General features: G+C 44.0%; 1 protein-coding gene across 1 annotated transcript in view; it reads left to right on the top strand.

Annotated features, from left to right (window-relative positions):
• LOC138287249 (rab9 effector protein with kelch motifs-like) overlaps positions 1-20,716 on the top strand; it is a 392,655-nt gene that overhangs the window by 39,877 nt on the left and 332,062 nt on the right. The window contains exon 5 of the mRNA XM_069227612.1: positions 14,442-14,520. Coding sequence (XP_069083713.1) covers positions 14,442-14,520 — 79 coding nt within the window. The remainder of the gene's footprint in view (positions 1-14,441; positions 14,521-20,716) is intronic.

Below are 20,716 nucleotides of genomic sequence, written 5' to 3'. Positions count from 1 at the left end.
AGTCGGAGCAATCAAAAGCAGGGTCGCCCACTCTATTAGGGTCACCCTTAGGGGCTATGGGGCATTGGGCATTTCTCCCAGGAGACCAGCAAGCTTACCCAGGAATTTGGCAGGGCGAGGCAGGGGACCATACATGCAGAGCATCAAAATCGGGAAGCCCCACAGAGTGCCCGCCACTGCCACATAGCAACCTAGGCTATCATGCCACACCTTAGACACCACTAGGGGGACATGTTCGTGAACCAAAATGGCCACACCCCACAACCCCCAATGGAAGGCCTGTGAGAATCCCTTGTGGGTCAGGAATGGGCAGTTATTGCCCAAGAGATGGGTCTCTTGGAGCAGGTGGATGTCAGAAGCAGGTCTCTGAGCAGCTTTAAGGACTGCCCTACGTTTAATTCTATCTAACATTCCATTTACATTCCATGAGAGGAATGACAACCTACCAGAGGCACACCCCCTTTGCCCTACCTTCATTTTCTGGTCTGTCAGGAATAGTGTGAAGTGGTCAATCACATCAGTATGAGATGAGTATGTGTTAAACGTGTCGTAATTGTTTGCAGGGCCTTCAGTAGAACCAATCAAATGGAAAACTCACATTCCCCCACCCTCTACTGGATCACCCTCCCCATACTTCCCAAACTAGAAGTGCCTGGCATGGCAGGAGTAGTAGCCAGCTGAGCTAACCTGAGCTGTGTGTCTCCCCTATGAGCAAACCCCTCTCCAACTACCCAAAAGGACAACCCTCACTACAAAATAACAAACACAACCCAGAAAAGGAAATTTAACAATGATGATGGTGATGGGGGCTGGTGGTGCAGCGAACAGTTTGAAATCCCAGTGAGCCTGAACTCTGATGTGCTAAGATGCCTCTCAGCTGAAACCTGATAGACCCCTTTGTAAGGCCTGGAGGATCTAAGAAGTGAGCAGCAGAGGGCACATCTACGGAGGGTCATCAGTTCCTACAGGAGCAATGGTCTGGTTGTGAGATCTCTCAGGCCCGAGGGATTTGGCCCTCTGCTCTTGGTGGATCAACTGCCACCATGGGGCTGTGTGCCACCCACCCGGGGGTCCACCACTGTCTTCCCTTCTCCTCCCCCTAGGTGAAGAATGTCCCTCATTTTGCAAAATAGGACACTCCTCTAACCAATCCCAAATAGCCTCAGGAGTGTCAAAGAAAAATGTTTTTTCTTGAAAGATAACTTTCAGGTGGGCCGGAAAGAGGGACATGTATGCAATGCCCATGGCCTGTAGTTTTTGCTTCACCTCTAGGAAGAAGCACCGTTATTGCTGAACATTTAAGGTTTAGTCGGGAAAAATCATCACAGGAGAGGATTGAAAGGTGAGCAATCCAGCTTTGCATGCTGCTCTCAAGACTGTGTCCCGGTTTGCTTCCTGAGTACTCGGGAAATAAAGGGACAGGGCGGGATGCCCACTGGGGGCTATGCGGTCAGGACATGATGTGCTCTTTCAGCTATGAAGCAGTTAGAGATGTCTCTAGGAGGTATCCAGCTTTTCAACCATTCAAAAATGAAAGAGATGGGGGTAGTTCCCTCAGTGCCCTTGGGAATACCCAGAATGCGTAAGGTGTTACATCTCGATCTGCCTTCTGTGTCCTCCACCAGGGCCTCTAGTTGTCTCACCAAGAGTTGCAGAGTTACTAGGCACGATTCATGTGATGTAACTGAGTCTACGATTTCAGATCTTCTTCCCTTCACCTTGGTAATTAGTATTTCTCAGGTCTTGGTGCATAAATGCAAGGTCAACTTTGAGCTTCCCCATTTTTCCCTCCTTACTGTCTTTGAGGACCCGGATTTCCTGCAGAATGGAGGATGTCTGTAGCCCCTTAGTAGGCTGTGTTTCTCCCCCTGCCCACCTGGCCTTGCCAGCAGGTATCGCTTGCATGATAAATGTATTTACCTTTTGTGAGGAGGCGGGCCAGTTGGCTTTTCTCATGCCATGTCCTGTGTCAAGGGGGACAGTCATCATCATCATTCATTACTTTATTCGGTACAAAGAGACCATAAAAGACATCAAATAAATAAAACATACAAATTTCTCGATCATAAAAATTCCTAAAAACGTTATTAATACATTTTCCGAATACCATGAGCAGCATATATGAAATTTAACACAGCCTGAATTATATCCATGGTTCCCAGATTATGTAAGTGGGAATAAGCAAGCTGGCTAGTTCTAATACTGTTAGACAGAAATAACGGACGTAAAAACCTTTTTCTTGGAGCAGCATATAAAGTGCAAAAAAGCATAAAGTGTAATGTACTCTGAGGTGTCTTTCCATCACAGCGACAAGGAGGGAGGTTCTTAAACCAGGTTCCACATACTGGAAATGCTACCAGGTAGTGTAAGATATTTAAACGTAGCCTCGTGAGTAAAAACCTTGGTCGCTCGTGATTGATAATGGTCAGATACAGCTTTGGTTGAAGTTGTTGTGTCTCATGCCTCATCCATAATCTCATTACACCAGGGGCTGGCTCCATGGCCTGATTTTTCTGCCAGAATATGTCTTTAACCTTCTTAATGTCCTGTCTTGTTAGAGTATCTGGTTTAAGAAAAAATTCTCCTAATCCTAATGATAGGAGAGAGAAATAAACATATCTAAGCCAGGGTATATCCAGAAATCGTGACAAGAGGAGACAGTCCTGTATCACCTTTCTACACAAAAACGCTTCTGGGTTAGTCCAAATTTGTACCCACAATATTACAGGTTGAAGTTTTATATAGCTAGATATGTATCTCAAACCTACCTCTTTATGACAGAACATCACTTGTGTAGATTGGGGGACTGCTAATAACCTTCTTAAAAATTTATTTTCTACAATCTGAAGTCCTGTACATTCTGCATGCCCCCAGACCCCGGCTCCAAATGTCGCAATAGAAAGACACTTAGAGGAGAAAACAGTCATCATTTCCTTAACAGGTTTATGTCTGAGTCTTTTCGCGAACCTAAAAACTGCTTCAATGGCTTTTTGGAATTGTATTGAACGTATATTAACTACAAATTTCCAATTAAAATCTACATCAATGGGGACCCCCAGATACGTAAAATGTGGGACCTTGAGTATCTCATACCCATCTAAAACAAATGTTTTCGTTTTTGCTAATTTGGGTCCGGTCTTCATCACAAATGACTTAGGGGGTCATTCTGACCCCGGCGGGCGGCGGTTGTCGCCCGCCAGGCGGGAACCGCCATTCGGCCGCCCCGCGGTCAAAAGACCGCTGGGGCCATTCTAACTTTCCCGCTGGGCCGGCGGGCGCTACCTAAGGTAGCGCCGGCCGGCCCAGCGAGAAAGGGGCCTGCAACACAGAAGCCGGGTCCGAATGGAGCCGGCGGTGTTGCAGGTGTGCGACGGGTGCAGTTGCACCCGTCGCGCTTTTCACTGTCTGCATAGCAGACAGTGAAAAGCAGGCTGGGGCCCCCAGGGGCCCCAGGCACCCGTTCCCGCCATCCTGTTCCTGGCGGTAAAAACCGCCAGAAACAGGGTGGCGGGAAGGGGGTCAGAATCCCCATGGCGGCGCTGCTTGCAGCGACGCCATGGCGGATTTGGGCAACCGGGGGAAATCCGGCGGGAAACCGCCGGACCCGGTTTTCTGACCGTGGCTTTACCGCCACGGTCAGAATGGCCCAGGAAGCACCGCCAGCCTGTTGGCGGTGCTTCCGTCGTCCCCGGCCCTGGCGGTCTTTGACCGCCAGGGTCGGAATGAGGGCCTTAGTTCTGTTAATTTTAAGACCGAGGTTCCCCATAAAAGTATTGAAAGCGTTTAGTAAAATCTGGAGGCCATTTGCTGTCCTTGAAATGAGTACGGCAACGTCCGCATACAAAAGTACAGGGATTGGAGAATTATTAATGACTGGGGAATCCTTCCCTGATTCACAAAGAAATTTCTCTAACCCATTTATATACAAGAGAAAAAGGAAAGGGGCAAGGATACAACCCTGTCTGACCCCCTTTAGTGAGGGAAATTTCTCTGTCATACATCCATCCCGGGAATAGCGGACCCGAGCCTCTGTACAGACATGAAGTTTGCTAAGTAAGATAACTATATCTTTATCCACGCCCATATCCAGCATTACCATCCACAATTTCTCCCTATTAAATGTATCAAAGGCGCAGGACAGATCCATGAATGCTAGATGTATACAGCCCTTTTTGACTTTGGTATATTTCTGGACTATGAGGGTCAAGTTCAGAGTTTGTTCTACTGTGCCCACACCTGGCCAAAAGCCAAATTGTATTTCTGAGAGGGAGTGAGATTCAGTCGCCCATTCTTCTAGCTTGTTTAGGATCACTCGACCTAAAATTTTGACTGAACTATCCAATAGAGAAATTGGGCGATAGCACAAAGGATCTGCCCTATCTCCCTTCTTAAAAATCGGGACGATGATCGCCTCTTTCCAAGAATCTACTAAGGGGCCTGCCACAGCCGATCTCAGGACATTGGTAAGCAATGGTCCCCAAAAATCTGGAAGTGCTTTATATAAATCGGCAGGAATTCTGTCTGGGCCATGGGCTTTCTCAGAGGGACAGTCTTGAATGGCTTGTTTAACATCGTCCACACTTACAATTTTGCTGAAGGCCAGACTTAGCTGTTCATTTCCTGCAAGCTTCAGACAGTTTAACATTTCTGATTGAACATTTGTCTCTGTGGCGAAAGTTTTTTTGAAATAATCCACCCAAGTCTTGGCTGGAATGACAGTATCCATGGGCGTCTCATGTTTATCATTCAACAATGAAGAGTTAACCACACGCCAAAATGCAGTTGTGTCTTTACTTTTACTTGCATCCATCAATTCCTCCCACGCAGATTCACTTAGTTCGACTTTCCTTTTGGCAAGTGCTTCTTTATAATTTTTCCTAGCAATTTTAATTGCTTGTCGATCTTGGGGAGGAGCATTGATTGTTTTCTTTAACTTGCTTAAGGATGTGGTACATGCGTGATTAAACCATCTTGAGCCATTGACTTTGTTAGTGCGAGAAGGCTGTAATTTCTCTGCCATATACTTTGTCAAAGAGGAAAATGCACGGACAATTTCATGGGGGGCCCTATCTTCATCCAGGGATGTCATAACATCTGACCATTTATACAGGAATAGATCCTTAAAGAAGGTATTACTATTTATCTTTCCCCATTTGATTGTGAGTCCTTTTTGGGATGAGAGCTTCATAGCAGGGTGTCGCTTCCCTCTTCTTGAATCGCTCATCAGGTCCAAGTTAATCACAATAGATAAGGGGTTATGGTCACTAATACAGGTCGGGGTCACCCTGAATTGTCCTGTAATAGAGGATAATTCTCTAGAATAAATAATATAATCAATAGTAGTATGGGTATCCCCCCTTACAAATGTTGGTATCCCTCTAATAACTGGTATGGGAGAAAAAAGAGAATTTGCTGTTATCAGAGAGTTAAGAGCATTCCCATATGAGGAGTGTTTAAAATGTTGAATGGGATTATCATTTTCGTCCAAGAGTCCACAGCAATCCAAGAGCTCTGGCTCACACAGGTGGGCATTAAAATCACCAGCCCAGACTATTCTTAGGTCCTTTTTGCTAATAGTTGTTACCTTATGTATTAACGTCTCCAAACTACTAACCACACTTATATCAGAATTGTCAAAAGTATTATTATAGTAGTTGATCAGTAGTATGTCAAATGGCTCTACTAATTTCAAAGATAAAGCCAGAAAAAAAGGAGATGTGCCCACAACACGTGCTTCCATCCCTCCGGCCTCTACAGATAGAAAAGTAACCAGGCCACCCTTGGCTCTACCTGCGGAGGCTTTAGTTGCAGGAACACTATGGGGGTTATTACAACTTTGGAGGAGGTGTTAATCCGTCCCAAAAGTGACGGTAAAGTGACGGATATACCACCAGCCGTATTACGAGTTCCATAGTATATAATGGACTCGTAATAAGGCTGGTGGTATATCCGTCACTTTACCGTCACTTTTGGGACGGATTAACACCTCCTCCAAAGTTGTAATAACCCCCTATATGTGGTATATGTGGTATAACCATTAATATGCGGGGATTCTGTGAACCAGGTCTCCTGGCAGCAGATAAAAAGATTTTCCGTCACTAATTTTATCCAGTCAGGGACTCCAATTATTTATTTTAAACCTGCAACGTTCCAGGAAATAATCCCTAGGGCTGTCATGCCCTGTGTGTCATATATCTTGGGGGCTCCCTTGGATTGCGAGAAGGACTGTTGCAATATATTTGTCTCCAAAGGGGACAGTCTCTGGGGAAAGGAGCAGGTGAAAATGATTGCTGTGGGTTTGACCCCAGCTGGGACCTACGGCACCACTAAGACTGCAGATAAAAAAGCAGATGTGGAGCAGCAAAGGAGGCAGTTGGCAGTTTGGCACCCCCAGCAGGCCCCGGGGTGTAGGCAAGAAGGCCACCCAGATATGTACAGAGTCAGTGTAGGCTGCACTGCAGCGTTTGGACTGGCCCAGGTCATGGGGATCACTTCATTGAGACTAGCCACCAGAAGGGGTGTCAGTACTGCGTGGCTCAAGTATGCTGTCGAAAGCGGTTTCCTCCACAGTGTCACTCAGCTGCCCCCCTCATGGCACCACTGGGCTGGTAGGCAGGAGGGGGCCAGGGCCCAGCGGATCCAGTGGCAGACCCACCGCATCAGCAGCCCGCCAACACTAGGTGGAGCTGTGGTATTAACTGTGGGCCTCCCGCGGCTCTCCAAGAAGGCCCAAGCTGCATATGTTGCCGCTCCCATCGTCTCCATCAGCAAAACAAATTGTTTCATCCACCTTACTGGGTGGGCTCCTTGAATGCAGGAGCGGGGAAGAGGTCCTTGCAGTCTCTGGTGGGGTGGAAGGCCTAGTGCAGGGATCAGTGGGTCTCAGGGCCTGCCTGAGGCAGAGGGTGAGCCCCAGGCTACGGGAGTGTCTGAGGGCCAAGAAGGGCCAGAGTCGCCAATCGCCCATGCGGCCCCCACCCCATCCGATGTTAATCTCCCTGCAGGTCGCTGACAGCATCTCCTAAGGTGCTCAATGGAGCAGATCGTGAGCCAGGCTGTAGTGTGAGCCTCCTGGAGAGCCCCAATGTCACCTCTCACCTCTTCAAGGGGTCTGACCTCACTCCTGTGTGTCGGGCAGGTTTCTCTGTGCTGTCTCGGGGCCACTTCTAGCAACAACCGCTCTCCTTGATTCCAGCCAGCAGCCCATGGGTCCCTCGAATGGCCCAGTGTCAGTCTTGCTCCCTTGGCTAGTAGGCCTGGTCTGGAGCCCAGAGGTCAGCCATGCGCCAACGGCAAGCCACAAATACGGGAGGGGGTGGGGCCCCCATCTGGGAGTGGGCAGTCTCCAGAGCTCTGGAGGTGCAAGGGAGAGTCTCCCATCTCCTACCCGCAAGGAGAGCTCTGCAGCCCCTCTCTTCTCAGCACTACGGGCCCGTTTTCCATTCAGCCGTCAGCCCCTCCCTAGCTATCTACTCAGGGAGACTGGTTGAGGTGTAAAATTACGTCTGGAAGGCATGCTCTGTGTGAGAGCCGCCTAAAGCAATCAACTCAGGCGGTCACACTCCGAGGGTCGAGCGGCTGGATGTGGATTTCTGGCATGGTGTGGCATGTTTGGCAGCCAAGCTAAGCCCCCCACCATGCAGCTATGTTTTTGTTTTGAGCTAATGCTACCTTGTATAGGTGTGGTCATTACCGTCAGTTTTTAAATGTGACTATTAATAGCGGCGACTTTTGTGATTTTGCCAATGTGTAACTGACTTCAAATCACATAATGTACTTCATGTTTAGATACAGCGAATGGCATTCTTGCAAATATTTCTTCAAATCTAAAAGAAATATGCAGCTGTAGTACTTTTCAGAAGTTAAACTGAGACAGCATATTCACCATGCTGTAAATGAGGGCCATAGTTATGAAGAGTTATTGGAGATGTCTATGTCTCCGCTAATATTACTTTCCTCGATCTACCTCACATAGTAATAGGATAAATATTTAGAAGCTCAATGTATTATTTTCCAAATGCTAGGAATATAATCACAAAATTGGAATGATCACCTATTTCTTGATCCACCATGCTTGAGAGCTTCCTGATTGTACCCGTACGATCAACTGGCCAGTGCTAAAAGGACATTTTGTACCAGTCAGTCAGTGCAGCTGTCATGTTGTGCATCAGTTGATAGGTGGGATTGCAGCACCAACAGTGGTGCAAGCTATGCAACGGAATCCCTGGTGGTAAGCTGTGGTGAAGTTGCTGGCAGCTGTGGTGAAGTTGCTGGCAAATATCATGGGCATGACGTGTCAGCTGAGACACGGACCTTTACTAATTTGATACTCCAGCACTCACACATGTTGCAAGAAACACAGCAAAAATACATTTGAATAAAATGTAGAAAAGCAATGTACTAAAAATAATACACCTGGTAAGTTTGGTTTTTTAACCTCCTTATTTATCATTATACAGAACTAAATGGTAACACCAAAAGTAGATACCTGGGGTCTCCAACCTTTTCTGCGATAATAGCTACTTATGTTTAATGAAAATCACACTGATTTACTAATATTACTAGTGTTATAATAGTGAACACATAAAACAAGATTATATTAGTGGTCACTTCAAGTAAGATTACCAGCAGTGATCACTTCAGGGCATGACACAACGTTGTTCGCAGTAATATTAAAAACAGGCTTTGTCAATGTAAAATGCCTTTCTGTGGGAAATACATAACAGCCATAATATTTATAATAAGTCTCCACAATGTCACATGATTTATCACTCAAAATTTCATCTTTAAATATATTTTGGAAATTCAACCATTTTTTACCAAACATCAGCGTATGAGTTCTGAAAAAACTCACATTTTCATCTCCTTGATTTCAGATGTTTAATTTTTGTACACATAAAATAATTTCAAGCAAAAGTTTTAATTTAGTAGGTTTGCCTGCACACACAGAGCTACTTATACTTAATTGGCGAGCTGCCAGTAGCTCATAAACTACTTGTTGAAGAAGCCTGGAATATATAAATGGAGCAACACAGCAGTATAATAACCCTGACGGTCCAAACAGCTCTATACATAGATAATATACATCCCATTTCCTTCATTAGACCTGAAGACCATTGGCTAAAAAGTGCACCTACCTCTCCTGTAGCGTGTTTGGTTCTCTTCTGCACTAAGGGCCAGATGTAGCAAAGGTTTTTACCCATTTTGTGTCTATGGGAAAAAGTGTTCGTACATATGGCCTTAAGAGTGCACATCCTTCCTGTTGGAAAATGGGTTATTGGTAAGGGCAGGTAAGTACGTACACTTAGCAATAGGCCACTAATCTCCACTTAGGTCCAGTTAGGTCTCAGTAAATTAAACCTAGCTCAACCCTTGGTAGCTTGGCAACGAGCGACAAGGCTTAACTTAGGAGACAAAGCGTAAAGCATTTAAATATCACAAAACAGTAATTAAATAAAACACAGGAAACAGTTTAAAAATCCACAACCAATGAATGAAAATAGGATATAATGTTAGCTTTAAAATTACACCAAAGCAGATAAAATCAGATAAAGGGAACCGGAGATATGATTTTTTAAAGAATGAATGCTTTTTAGCGCTTAGAAACGAATAGCGCCAATCTGGTCATCTGGTCGCAGCGTGACCAGGGCAAAGTCAAAGTTTGAGGCCGACCGTGATGGAGCCCTGCTTGGCTACAGCTCGTGGGAGGCCTCAGTCAAAAGTTTACCTTCAGACTTAGTTGTTTTCTTGAAGATTTTCTTCAGTGGGGCCAAGTCGCCAGTCCAATCCGACCTCCTCGAACTCTTCCTCAATACGCGTCGCAGTAGCCCTCGGTGGAGATTTCTACCTTCGGACGTAGTCATTTTTTTAGATGAAAATCCTTCGACTGGGTCAAACCTGAATCTTGATCCGACGTCCTTGGAGCCCTCTTCGGATACACTGCCTGGGAGGTCCTGCTCAACTTCCTACGTTCGGACTTAGTCACTTTTTCTGAGATTTTCTTCACCAGGACAACCCTGCAAGTCAGGCCGGGTCACGGTTGAGGCAAGCCAGCTAGAGTTGCCGCGGCGGGTCGGTCCCTTTATGGAGCTTTTTTCCAAAAGTTCTCCAAACTTCTCCAAACTTCTGGATCTTCTTCCAGATGTTCCTTTAAGGTTCTCTTGAGGTCCACAGATCACGCCAAGGTTCCAGAAGCTCTGAGATGCTCCTTGAGGGTGAGGACTACAACTCTCAGAATGCACCTGGCACAAACTCCTTTTTGGCCACTGGACAGTGGTCAGCTGGTTGGTTTCTTCAGGAGTTGGTACAGGGGACTCTGGTTAGCAAGTTTTCACCTGTAGCAGACAGGGAGTCCCTTCTTGAACCAGTTGAAGTCAGGCAAAACCCTTCTTGTGATGAAGCCCAAGTGTGCAGCTGGTGCAGTCTTCCAGAGTGCAGTGTCCAGGTGCAGGCCAGGGGTCCAGCAGGACAGTCCTTCTTCTCCTGTAGTTCTTCCTTGTAGGGATCTGAGGTATCGGTGCAGGTCTTCCAGTTTTATCCTTGCTCCGTGGTGAAAAACAGAGGGGTCCTGGTTCTCCAATCAGGTGCAGGGTCCTTCCCCCTGTGATGACCTCTTCCTGGGAAGTGTGGCAAAAATCAATCGTAGGAAGCAACATTCCTCAAAAACCCATCAGGACTGAAAATGATTTTTGGAGGTTACATCTGGCTGAGCCCACCCACTGGTGTGGCTACAAATCCTAAACACACCCCTCTCCTTCCCTCTCCTAATCTAATTAAGGGGGCACCTAATTGTCTGGGTTTGCAGGATGTGAGGGATGTGCTGGGTTACTCCAAATGTCCTTCCCTGCCTTTGAAGACCAGTTTGGCAGCCCTCCCACTTCCTGCTTCCCCATCCGCTGAGGGACAATCTCCTCCCCCAGGCACATCTCTTAGTGTTGAGCCAGGCCACTTCACACCTCATCAAGGCAGCCTGGCCAGGCTGCCAGAGGCTGGCCAATCAGAGCAAAGCAGCAAAAACACTACAGGGCTGAAGTTGGCAACTTTTCAGGTAAAGTTTAAAACTCTCTACCTGAACAAGTTATATTACATCCAACAACTGGAAGTTGTGGGATTTACTATAACAATTCATTTGATATCAAACTTTAGGTATCTGTTACTTAAGGGGACTTTTAAAATTAAAATAAAGTCTCCCCATTCTAGCCTATGGAGGCCATTCACTACAATGAGGGAAAAACAAATGTGGCTGTTTTACCTCACCAGGGCTTCTAGAACTATTTTGATAAGGCCCCTGCTTATAGTTGCATGCACCCAGCCCTAGGGGCACATAGAGCACACCTTAGGGGTGATGTATATGTAAAAATAAGGTAGTTTAAGACTTTGGAACTACTATTAATTCCAAATATCAAATTTGCATGTAACTTTAATTTAAAAGCAGCCAGCAAGGCAGGCCTGCCTTTAAATTCACAGTGGGCACCTTAGGAGTGCTCCTATGGGGGCACTACCTATGCTGGGGTCCCTACACCTTCATGACCTACCATATACTAGGGACTTATAGGTAGGATAATTTTGCCAATTATAATTAGCCTAATTTGCATATCCACTTTACACAGAGCACTGGCCCTAGGACTGGTAAGCAGTACCCAGGGCACAACCAAGAGTCAGTAACCACCAGTATCTGTCCAAAACGTTTGGGGGTGACCAGGGCAAAAAGGAGGACTTTCCTACACTTCCAAATATCTCCACCACACTCACATATCAATGGTTTGCTCCAGTCATGAATTGCTTAACCGTGAGAGGATATTTTCTAATTTCATTGTCAGGAGGTTAATCATTTCCAACCACACTTCAAGGTCTGCCTCAGCTTTCTTGTGCACTTACACCTCTCTCGTGCATTTCCCCATTGCTCTTCAGCAGTTGCCCACTCTGACATGTCACCTACCCAGTTCTGGATCCTGGGTGTCCTGGAGGAAAGCCAACAGCTTTCAACAGCTTCTTTTAGTCAACAGCAACCCTTTGTGCTGCAAACTTACTACTGATTTTCTGATGCTTTTTTTGGTTTAGGCATTACACCCACTTGGCAATAACCATGGGGGTTAATGCAAAGGGTCATAACATTTGCTGACAGATTTATTCCTTTTTGTAGACTTCTAAATCAGAAGATTTATGGATTGCTTGGGGAGTTGTGATCTTTTCGTGCTGGCATTGAAAAATGTGGTATATCTTAAAGTCCTTAACACCTGGCAGGAAGTGAATACAATTATAAAGGTCGATAAGAACATTTTTTCCTAATAGTTGTTAAAGGACTTTGGTGCTGTTGAGAATCTCACCATACTAAATTTTTGGTTACGTCTTTCTATGTTTATGAAAAAAGACATTTATCAGATAGTGAAATGTTAGAACTATTGTGTACAGAAGAACAACTCTGAAGTACTACTTGTTTTTCCAGATAGCTGTTTCGTCTCCTATGCTTACAAGATGAGCTCAGCTATAGACCCATCAAGGATCATGTTCTGTGAATTGTTGTGTACCGCTCATGCAGAGTAGCTGTATGGCCCTATGTCACAGAAATTCATTTAGGCTAGGCTGAAATAGATTGCTGTGGGTGCATGTATAATCCTATTGATTTAAACATTGTTTCATATAAATTTTGGGTTAGGATTCTTGTAAACTGAGTGCATTCTGATATATTAGTAATCCTTTTGGGTGCAATGCAGGATTGTCCAGGGTCACACTTTCTGTTTTTGTTGTATGTATAGGAGGTAGCAGTGAGATGTATCCACGAAACAAGAATTCAGGCTTTCACACTAGATAATTAATAACATGGTAATGAAATCCTAATAATACTGCATAAGTAGGAGCAAAGTAGTCCTGCATTTAATACACTGTCACAATGTAAAATCAATGTGCTGGAATCTCAGATGCATAATTGAACTCTTTGGTTGTAAAATTGTTGTCAAGTTAGATTATAAGAATCTTCTGAACACGACTTTTTCTCAGCTCCAGAAATTAACTTTTTTGATGAGGTACAACAGTTAGGCCCATATTTATACTTATTTTTGCCCCACATTTCGCGTCATTTTGTGACGCAAAAGCGGCGCAAACATATACAATATAATTGTATTTTGTAAGTTTGCGCTGCTTCTGCGTCAAAAAACGACGCAAATGCGGCGCTAAAAAAGCATAAATATGGGCCTTAGGGCCTACAGATATCCAGTCCATCCGCCAAAATGTAAGTACCATTGTTTCCTATGGTATTTGGATTTCAGCGGACGGGATATCCATCACCTTTGAGACAGAGTAGCCCCTCTGCTGAAACGTAAGCCAGGCCCTTATTTCCCCACCCCCAAGTCTGCGCATATTGGGCTAACGTGAAATCATTTGGAGGTAATGAGAAAGGTTTTACTATTCAGCTATTCCTAAACATTTAGGGAATAAAGGACAACAGGAGGCGTTATTGATTAAGTAGTGTAAGTGCATATTTTTTAACAGGCAACAACAGCAGTGGGAATAAAAAAAGGAGTGGACATGGAGCAGCTCCTGCATGCTCAGAACATTTGAACATCAAGACACCGGCCTATTCAAGAAATGCTGCATTCTACTGTAATATGTGTAGTTGTAATGTAATACGTTTAGTTGAACTCTTTGATTCCTTGCTTGACAATGGATAAGTTTAGGTTGTGCTGCTTTTGTCTGTTACCTCCAAAACAGTGAAAATCCCCACCTCAGGAAGCCAGGCATTGCTCAAGACATAAGTCTTGAACAAAAACTTTGAAGACTCTCCTGTTCTGCTAGTTTAATTAATCTCCTGGGGAGATAGGTATGATACTTTTCGAATCCTTTTCCTTTCTCTATTTTTCTTTTGTATTCTTTTTTTTAATTACTGCTTTTTATAGCCATGTCTGTCCTATCTCAATGTCATAAAGCCTTTCGGTCCTATCTTCGTTCTAGATAGATTTGAAGGAACAAGTGTAATGTGCTCAGAGCTTATGTTGATAAAACACTCTGTCAATCTGTCTTTCCCACTCCTGTTTATTTGATTGGTTAAGCCAAGTGTAATTAATATGTGTTAAATATTTAGCGGGTCTCAAAATCCTTTTGCATTAACCTGTGCCTCTGAGTATGCATACAACAAAGCAAATATAATAATGACCGATTTCACCTGGACTTTTTAGAAACAGGTCTAAAAGGTTTGCCCTCGGTGAATGCAAAGGTAACTCACGAAAGAAAATAAAAAACGCCCTTAAATACGAGAGTACAAGTACTTTTCGAAAGATAAAGGACGGTACAACTTATTCTGTGCATTGAATATCAGTGCTATATGTGCATGTGAATCATGGGAACCACTAACTCGTCACCTTTGTTCAGTGATTGACAGGTATGCATGTTGTTATGGTTTAAGGGTTTGTAATTATTTATTATTCTGCTTGTTTGCTCTGAAACAGTTACCCCAGGCGATTTGACGTGGGAAATAATACCCCAGACTGGGCACATTCCTAGTGCGAGAGAAGGGCATACCCTTTGGTAAGTGTGGAGTATTACTGGAGCTGCAGTATTTTACCGTGAGGAAGAGCCACGCAAGAAACTTAGAGGCGAAAGGTGCAATGTGACATTTGATCAGATTTCTTCACGTATTTGAATATTTGAGAAATAATTTTGCTAAATTTGAAATCGGATGATATTACCAGTGAGGGTAGCCACATGAATTGCAACACTAGTTGTCCAGCTCCCTGCCAGAGAAATACATTTTCTCATGCTTAGCTTGAAAGTGAAAATCCCTGGGACAGTGTCATTTAAATGTTATCTTCTTGCATAGCGTAAATTAATTGCCGCCCTCATAGATAGAACTGCAACTCAACATGTCTGCCTTGAATAGGAAAGTAGAAACTCCAACTGTGTCAGATGACTAGCAGTTTCTCATTATTTCCAAACCAAAACACATTTCGTAATTGTATGTACATTTTAATGACACATACACGTATCCCTCTGTTAAAGAAAACACATATCTCTGTGTGAAGTGAAAAGAATTCACTCTACGTTGCAATATTTTTGGTCGTTCCCCAACTTGAGATACCCTCGATTGCTAAGTGGTCGAGCTCAGCCACCTATATCAAGGGGCTATGCCTGGATATGGGTCTAAGAGCTGTTAATGGAAGGGTCAAGTCAGATAGGAAGGGCAGGCATACGTTCAACAACGGCAGACACAGTAGTCGTATCGACTATATTTTGGTCGATGTGAGGCAGTGGTTTGCAGTTGTTGATATGCTAGTTACGGAACGCCCAGAGAGTGATCATGACCCGCTGGTTTTGACCTTAAGGGATTCCAGCTTTCAGAGGTCAGAGGGTAGTGGTCCTAATATAACAGCACGAGAGGTCATTGTGAGCAATGACATGCGCAGGGTACGTTGGCCCAAAATAGCCGTTGACGCTGGGGCCCGTAGGGCGATAAGAACCTTAGTGTCTAGCTCTGTGGAGCTTTTAAACAATTGTGGCTCACAGGACGAGATTAACAGCGAATTTATACGCACCCACTCTGACTTGTTTCAGGAACTTAAAAAGTTGTTCATCAAACATATCCCTAAACAACCTAGGCCCAAGAAATACTCATCCCCTACTTGGTTTGATAAAGAGTGTAGTTTGACAAAAAGAGTTCTCTTTGAGGCTATTAAAAACAAAAATCATAGCCAGATTAGATCTTGTAGAAAACTCTATAATGAGGCAAAACGCAAAGCAAAACAAAAGTGGGACGAGGAACGCTGGCTTATGCTGTCAGAAGCCTGTGGTAAACGCAACATGCAACAGTTTTGGTATCTCATGAGATGGGGTATCTCGCAGGACGCCCACTATAGCCCAGCATCTGTCTCTAATCATCAGTGGGTAAAAAAATTTGAGGATCAGTTTAAGTGTTATACAGTAGAAGTGACTATACCCTACCGTCTTGAGCCCGCCGAGCTGTTAATATTCTCAGCTACTGAAGTTATCAATTGCCTGCAAAATATTCCCAAAGGGAGGGCCCCGGGCCCAGATGGTATTCCAGCGGACATTTTTTTGGAAGACCAGGACCTATGGTTACCTTATATACTCCACCTGGCGAATGCAGTTGCTGCAGGTGCTAAAATTCCTGATTCATGGTATGGGGCAGAAATCCTTCCTATGTACAAGAAAGGCGATCGCTCAGTACCCTCAAACTACCGGCCTATCAGCCTTATTGATGCGATCCAAAAAATTATAGCGCGCCTCGTCTTAGGGAGGATACAGGAATGGATAACAGACTCAGATATTTTGACTCCGTTGCAGGCGGGCTTTAGACCTCATGTAAGCACCCTTGATCAAGCCTTTCGTTTTGCCCTCTTATATTGGAAAACAGTTTTTTTGGGTAAGGGCAAGTTATATGCAGCTTTTGTGGATCTAAGATCTGCATTCGACTTGGTTCCTAGGCCTAAATTATGGGATTGCATACTGGAACAGGGAATGCCCAGGGCTCTAGTGCGACTCCTAGTGAATCTTCATGCACACACCTGTGCCCAAGTCCGCTGGGGTAAGCCTGGCGAGGTTACGGACAGGTTCCATGTTTTGAAAGGTGTTAGACAAGGATGTGTCCTGGCTCCCACTTTGTTTTCCCTGTTTATTAACGGGGTTACCAAATATTTTGCAACACATCCCACGGATGCTCCCCAGATAGCGGGAATGAAAGTACCATTGCTCATGTTCGCGGATGATACCTTATTATCAAAGACTAGGCAAGGGCTCCAACAGGCCCTACTCAGATTTGAGTTATTTTGTGACGAGAACGAGCTAGAAGTAAATGTTTCTAAAACAAAATTTATGGTACTAAGAGGTCGAACACAAACTGTGGCAAGGGTCAAAATGTGTGGTGCTATTCTTGAGCAAACTAATGAATTTACATATCTGGGTGTGCATTTTAGTGACAATTTTAGTTGGAAACCCCAGATTGATATCCAAGCACTTAAACATGCTCAACTAGGCGGAGCCCTTCTTAAGGAATATAAAAGATCATTTACCCGCCCGATGTCCCCACTTATGGAAATCTATGGGTCAAAAATTCTTCCCTCAGTCTTGTATGGGGCAGAGCTTTGGGGTTATAGCAATCTGGACCGACTGATGCTGGCCCAAAACAGATTTATAAGAGGGGCGGTTGGTCTTCCGAGGTCATCCCCACGTATTCCGCTCCTTTATGACCTTGGGCTCCAACCGGTGGAAGACCAAGCCAGATTTCGGCCCTTGGCCTTCTGGCGGAGGTTGTGGTCTACCCCAGAGCTGTTATTATATGCGAAAGCATGTCTCGAGGTAAGGGACACCCTAGGATCTGATAAGATTGGCTTGTTTAAGGGTGTTAGAACCACTCTTTGTGCCATGGGTCTAGGTGCCCTTTGGCACAACCCTGACTCAGCTACCTTTCCTTCAAAAAAAGTGCTGAAACAACTATATTGGGAATGGGTGGTAGGCACAAGACACTCATCCCTTATAGGTAGTTCCCTTACAACAACATTTTTACACGTGAAAGATGCCTCTGCAATTGAAAAGTACTGGGATGTTATAATAAAACCCATGGACCGTAAATTATATCACCAAGTTAGAGTGGGCTCATTACCATTAAGGTGTTTAACCTCCACCTGGGGTACTGGTGGCCCAGATAAATGCCCATTGTGTACTGAAATGCGGGAAAATGTGAGCCATTTGTTTTTTGTTTGTCCATTATATGCTGCCCAAAGGAAGAAGTGGTTGGTACCCCTATGCAAAAGTCTGGGCACACAATCGGCCGAGACTGCTTGTAGGATCCTTAAAACTGATCCTTCACCTACTATAGCAATAGGGGTGGCCAAATTCCTGGGGTGGGCATGGATAATTCGTTTTGAATCACTAAAACAGCTACATGTTTTAGATAAGTAAATTATCCTGAATTTTAGAACTGAGCCTTTTTAAAGTAATGTACTCCTTTTTATTATTATGTTAAAATATTTAACAAATGACGCATTAGATAGATTTAATACGTTCTTAGTAGCTTTTATGAAATATTGTATTTATTGTTATAATCATTAGCACTGACAATTTTATAAGTATTATGACGTGTAGCATGTCTTTTATGATGAAATATCGAATAAAGACTTCTTTGACTTGACTTGAAAACACATATCTCTGTGTGAAGTGAAAAGAATTCACTCTACGTTGCAATATTTTTGGTCGTTGTCACAAGCCACTGCCACCCCTAAGCCAGGGTCAGTTTGTTTACGGTAACACCCAGGAAGCATGACTACTACATTTCCAGTTTGTGCGAGGGGGGTATGTCCAAGAAAGGTTATCAATCAAAAAATAAAGCTAAAGTTGGAATTTATAGGACACAACAGTGATTTCGGCCGATCCTGCTTTAAGCAGGTTGTCTGAAGCAGCACACAGGCAGACAGTGGTAAAAAGTGGTAAAAAGACACGGATCAAAAAAATCAATCCCGAAAAAAGTGGCCCACAGATTTCATTTGTCTCCCCTCCACTTCCTATGGTGACCGTTTTTTTTTTCACACGCATGAGTTTTGATGTTCCCTATTGAACTGTGTAAGTAATAGAAGGCCAGGATTCCGGTCAGTCAAGCCTGGACATCATTGCAGAGGGTCTGAAGTGCTGAAAATGATTTTTGTGGTGACCCCTGTCCGGGCTTTTTAGAGCTAGCAAAAGGTTAGCCCCCCCAAAGACAAGGCATCTGAACATCAATATTTAGGTGCACAAAGTAATTTTCAGGCACCCTCTCTGGGTCCTTCTAGCCGTACCCATATTAAATCATCTTAATGCAAACACATTCCCTGAAAACGTGAATATAACAATCAAGGAATCTGACAAATTAGCACAGTCCTTTGCTATTTGTATTATTTCTGCCATCAACCATTCAATTGATGTCCATGACTTCATCAGAGAAATACTCTTGACCTATTTATTTTCAAGAGACCTGGTACACAGACATCTTTTCTTTGGCATTTCTCTCTTAGTTCCCTATCGTTACAGCTATATCTTGTTGGAAAGCATATAAGGTGGGTTGATAATGTAGCTATGTATGATACAAAAATATCACCACACCCCACTTCTAGATATCCCCAGCAACATATTCACCACATCCCATGTAGTACCTCCAAAGCATTCTAGGTGCACTTCAACATGTTACTCTCAGCCTTCGTCTTACCTCAACCACCTCTAAGTAGCTAAATGTCTTGCTATAGGACAGCTCAATTAATTCATACAAAAAAACCCTGTACTTAGGTGACATCCCTAATTTGAAAGTCCCATCCAAAAGCAGCTCTCATCAAACGCTCCTGCCCCTACAGCATCCTCCAACATGGAAACAAGTCAAATACTTCACACCAAACGAGTCATATGGTCAAACCACAAAACTCTGACCCTCACCATCATGCACCACTCACCTTACAATACCAACAAGTCACAAAACTAACTCTCCCACTTCTGAGCAAACAGAATACTGACCATATAACATTCAAAGGCAAGCTAGCAGACAACCCTGTCTAAATCAAACTCAACATGTCCTGACCTCTACGCGACCCACTGAGGCCATCAATCATTCAGAGCATCGATCCATGCTGTCCCTTTCTGAAAGTCAAAAATAAATCACAATAGACCCCTTGGTTCTTCTTCACCATCAGCTGGCTGAGGAAATAGTGCCACTTACTGGAGTTGACCTTGCACCAAACACCCATACCCAATACAGCACTTGACTTCAAATATAGTCAGTAACAGCATACCAAAAAACTATATGTGACACAACAACACTGTTTATCAGGAACAGTTGTGGAAGCCAATAACAGCCCTTGGAAACTGTTCAAAGGGGTGTGCAATCATTTATTGCCCTCTAATACAGTACTGCAACAGTCTTGTAAACTTAGGGACAGTGTGACATTTTAAACTCCATTTTCATAGAAAAGGTCCAGAAAATTAAGACAGATGTAGCTTTTACCAACCTTAACCCTGTTTTCTACTCACAACCAAGGAGTCACTTCACCAGCATTTCCTACACCAAAACCTGTTTCATAGTAATATGTCCCTGCTGACAGCCTTCAGACCATGCAATAAAGCGGAAGGTCCAAACATAATACCATTGCCATAAGGAAGCTCCAGATGTCTGGATCATAGCCTATGTTAACAATACCCTTGAATCTGGCAAAATACCCACAGCCTGGAAACACTCTCTCGTCACTCTATTCTTAGGAAGGCCTTAAAAATCTCCACTGACCATGACAACAGACATTGCTTGAAGTTCTAAATTCTTTCAAATGATACTGGCTGTAACAGTTTAACACAGTTACATAAAATCTTAGTTACTAAAAAATCTTGTCTTCCACCCCCAACATTGGTCAACATCAGGAATGATCTGCTGTCAGGCGCTTGACTCATTGGTTCTTTAGAGGTAGCCTCTATAGCCTGAGAATCAGATATGTAACTACGATGTAAAATTACAGTTTTGCTTTTTTTTGACATTCTGGTACGCAAGCATATGTGGGTCAGAGTTGCGCTGACTGATACAGACTGGTTTTCTGAAGTTATGAAGTGCAGGGACTTTTTTAGAAATATCAGCTACCAGATAGGGGGTTACCTTACCATAGGGCAGGGTGCTGTGTAGGTAAAGGTCAGGGCATATAACTGTGTGTTTTGTATGTCCTGGTAGTGGAAATCTCCTAAATTCATTTTCCACTACTGTGAGGCC

The sequence above is a fragment of the Pleurodeles waltl genome, chromosome 1_1, assembly GCF_031143425.1.
Source record: "Pleurodeles waltl isolate 20211129_DDA chromosome 1_1, aPleWal1.hap1.20221129, whole genome shotgun sequence".
Taxonomy (NCBI): Eukaryota; Metazoa; Chordata; class Amphibia; order Caudata; family Salamandridae; genus Pleurodeles; species Pleurodeles waltl.
The sequence above is the reverse complement of the archived record's forward strand: the minus strand, read 5'-3'. Positions and strand labels throughout refer to the sequence as shown.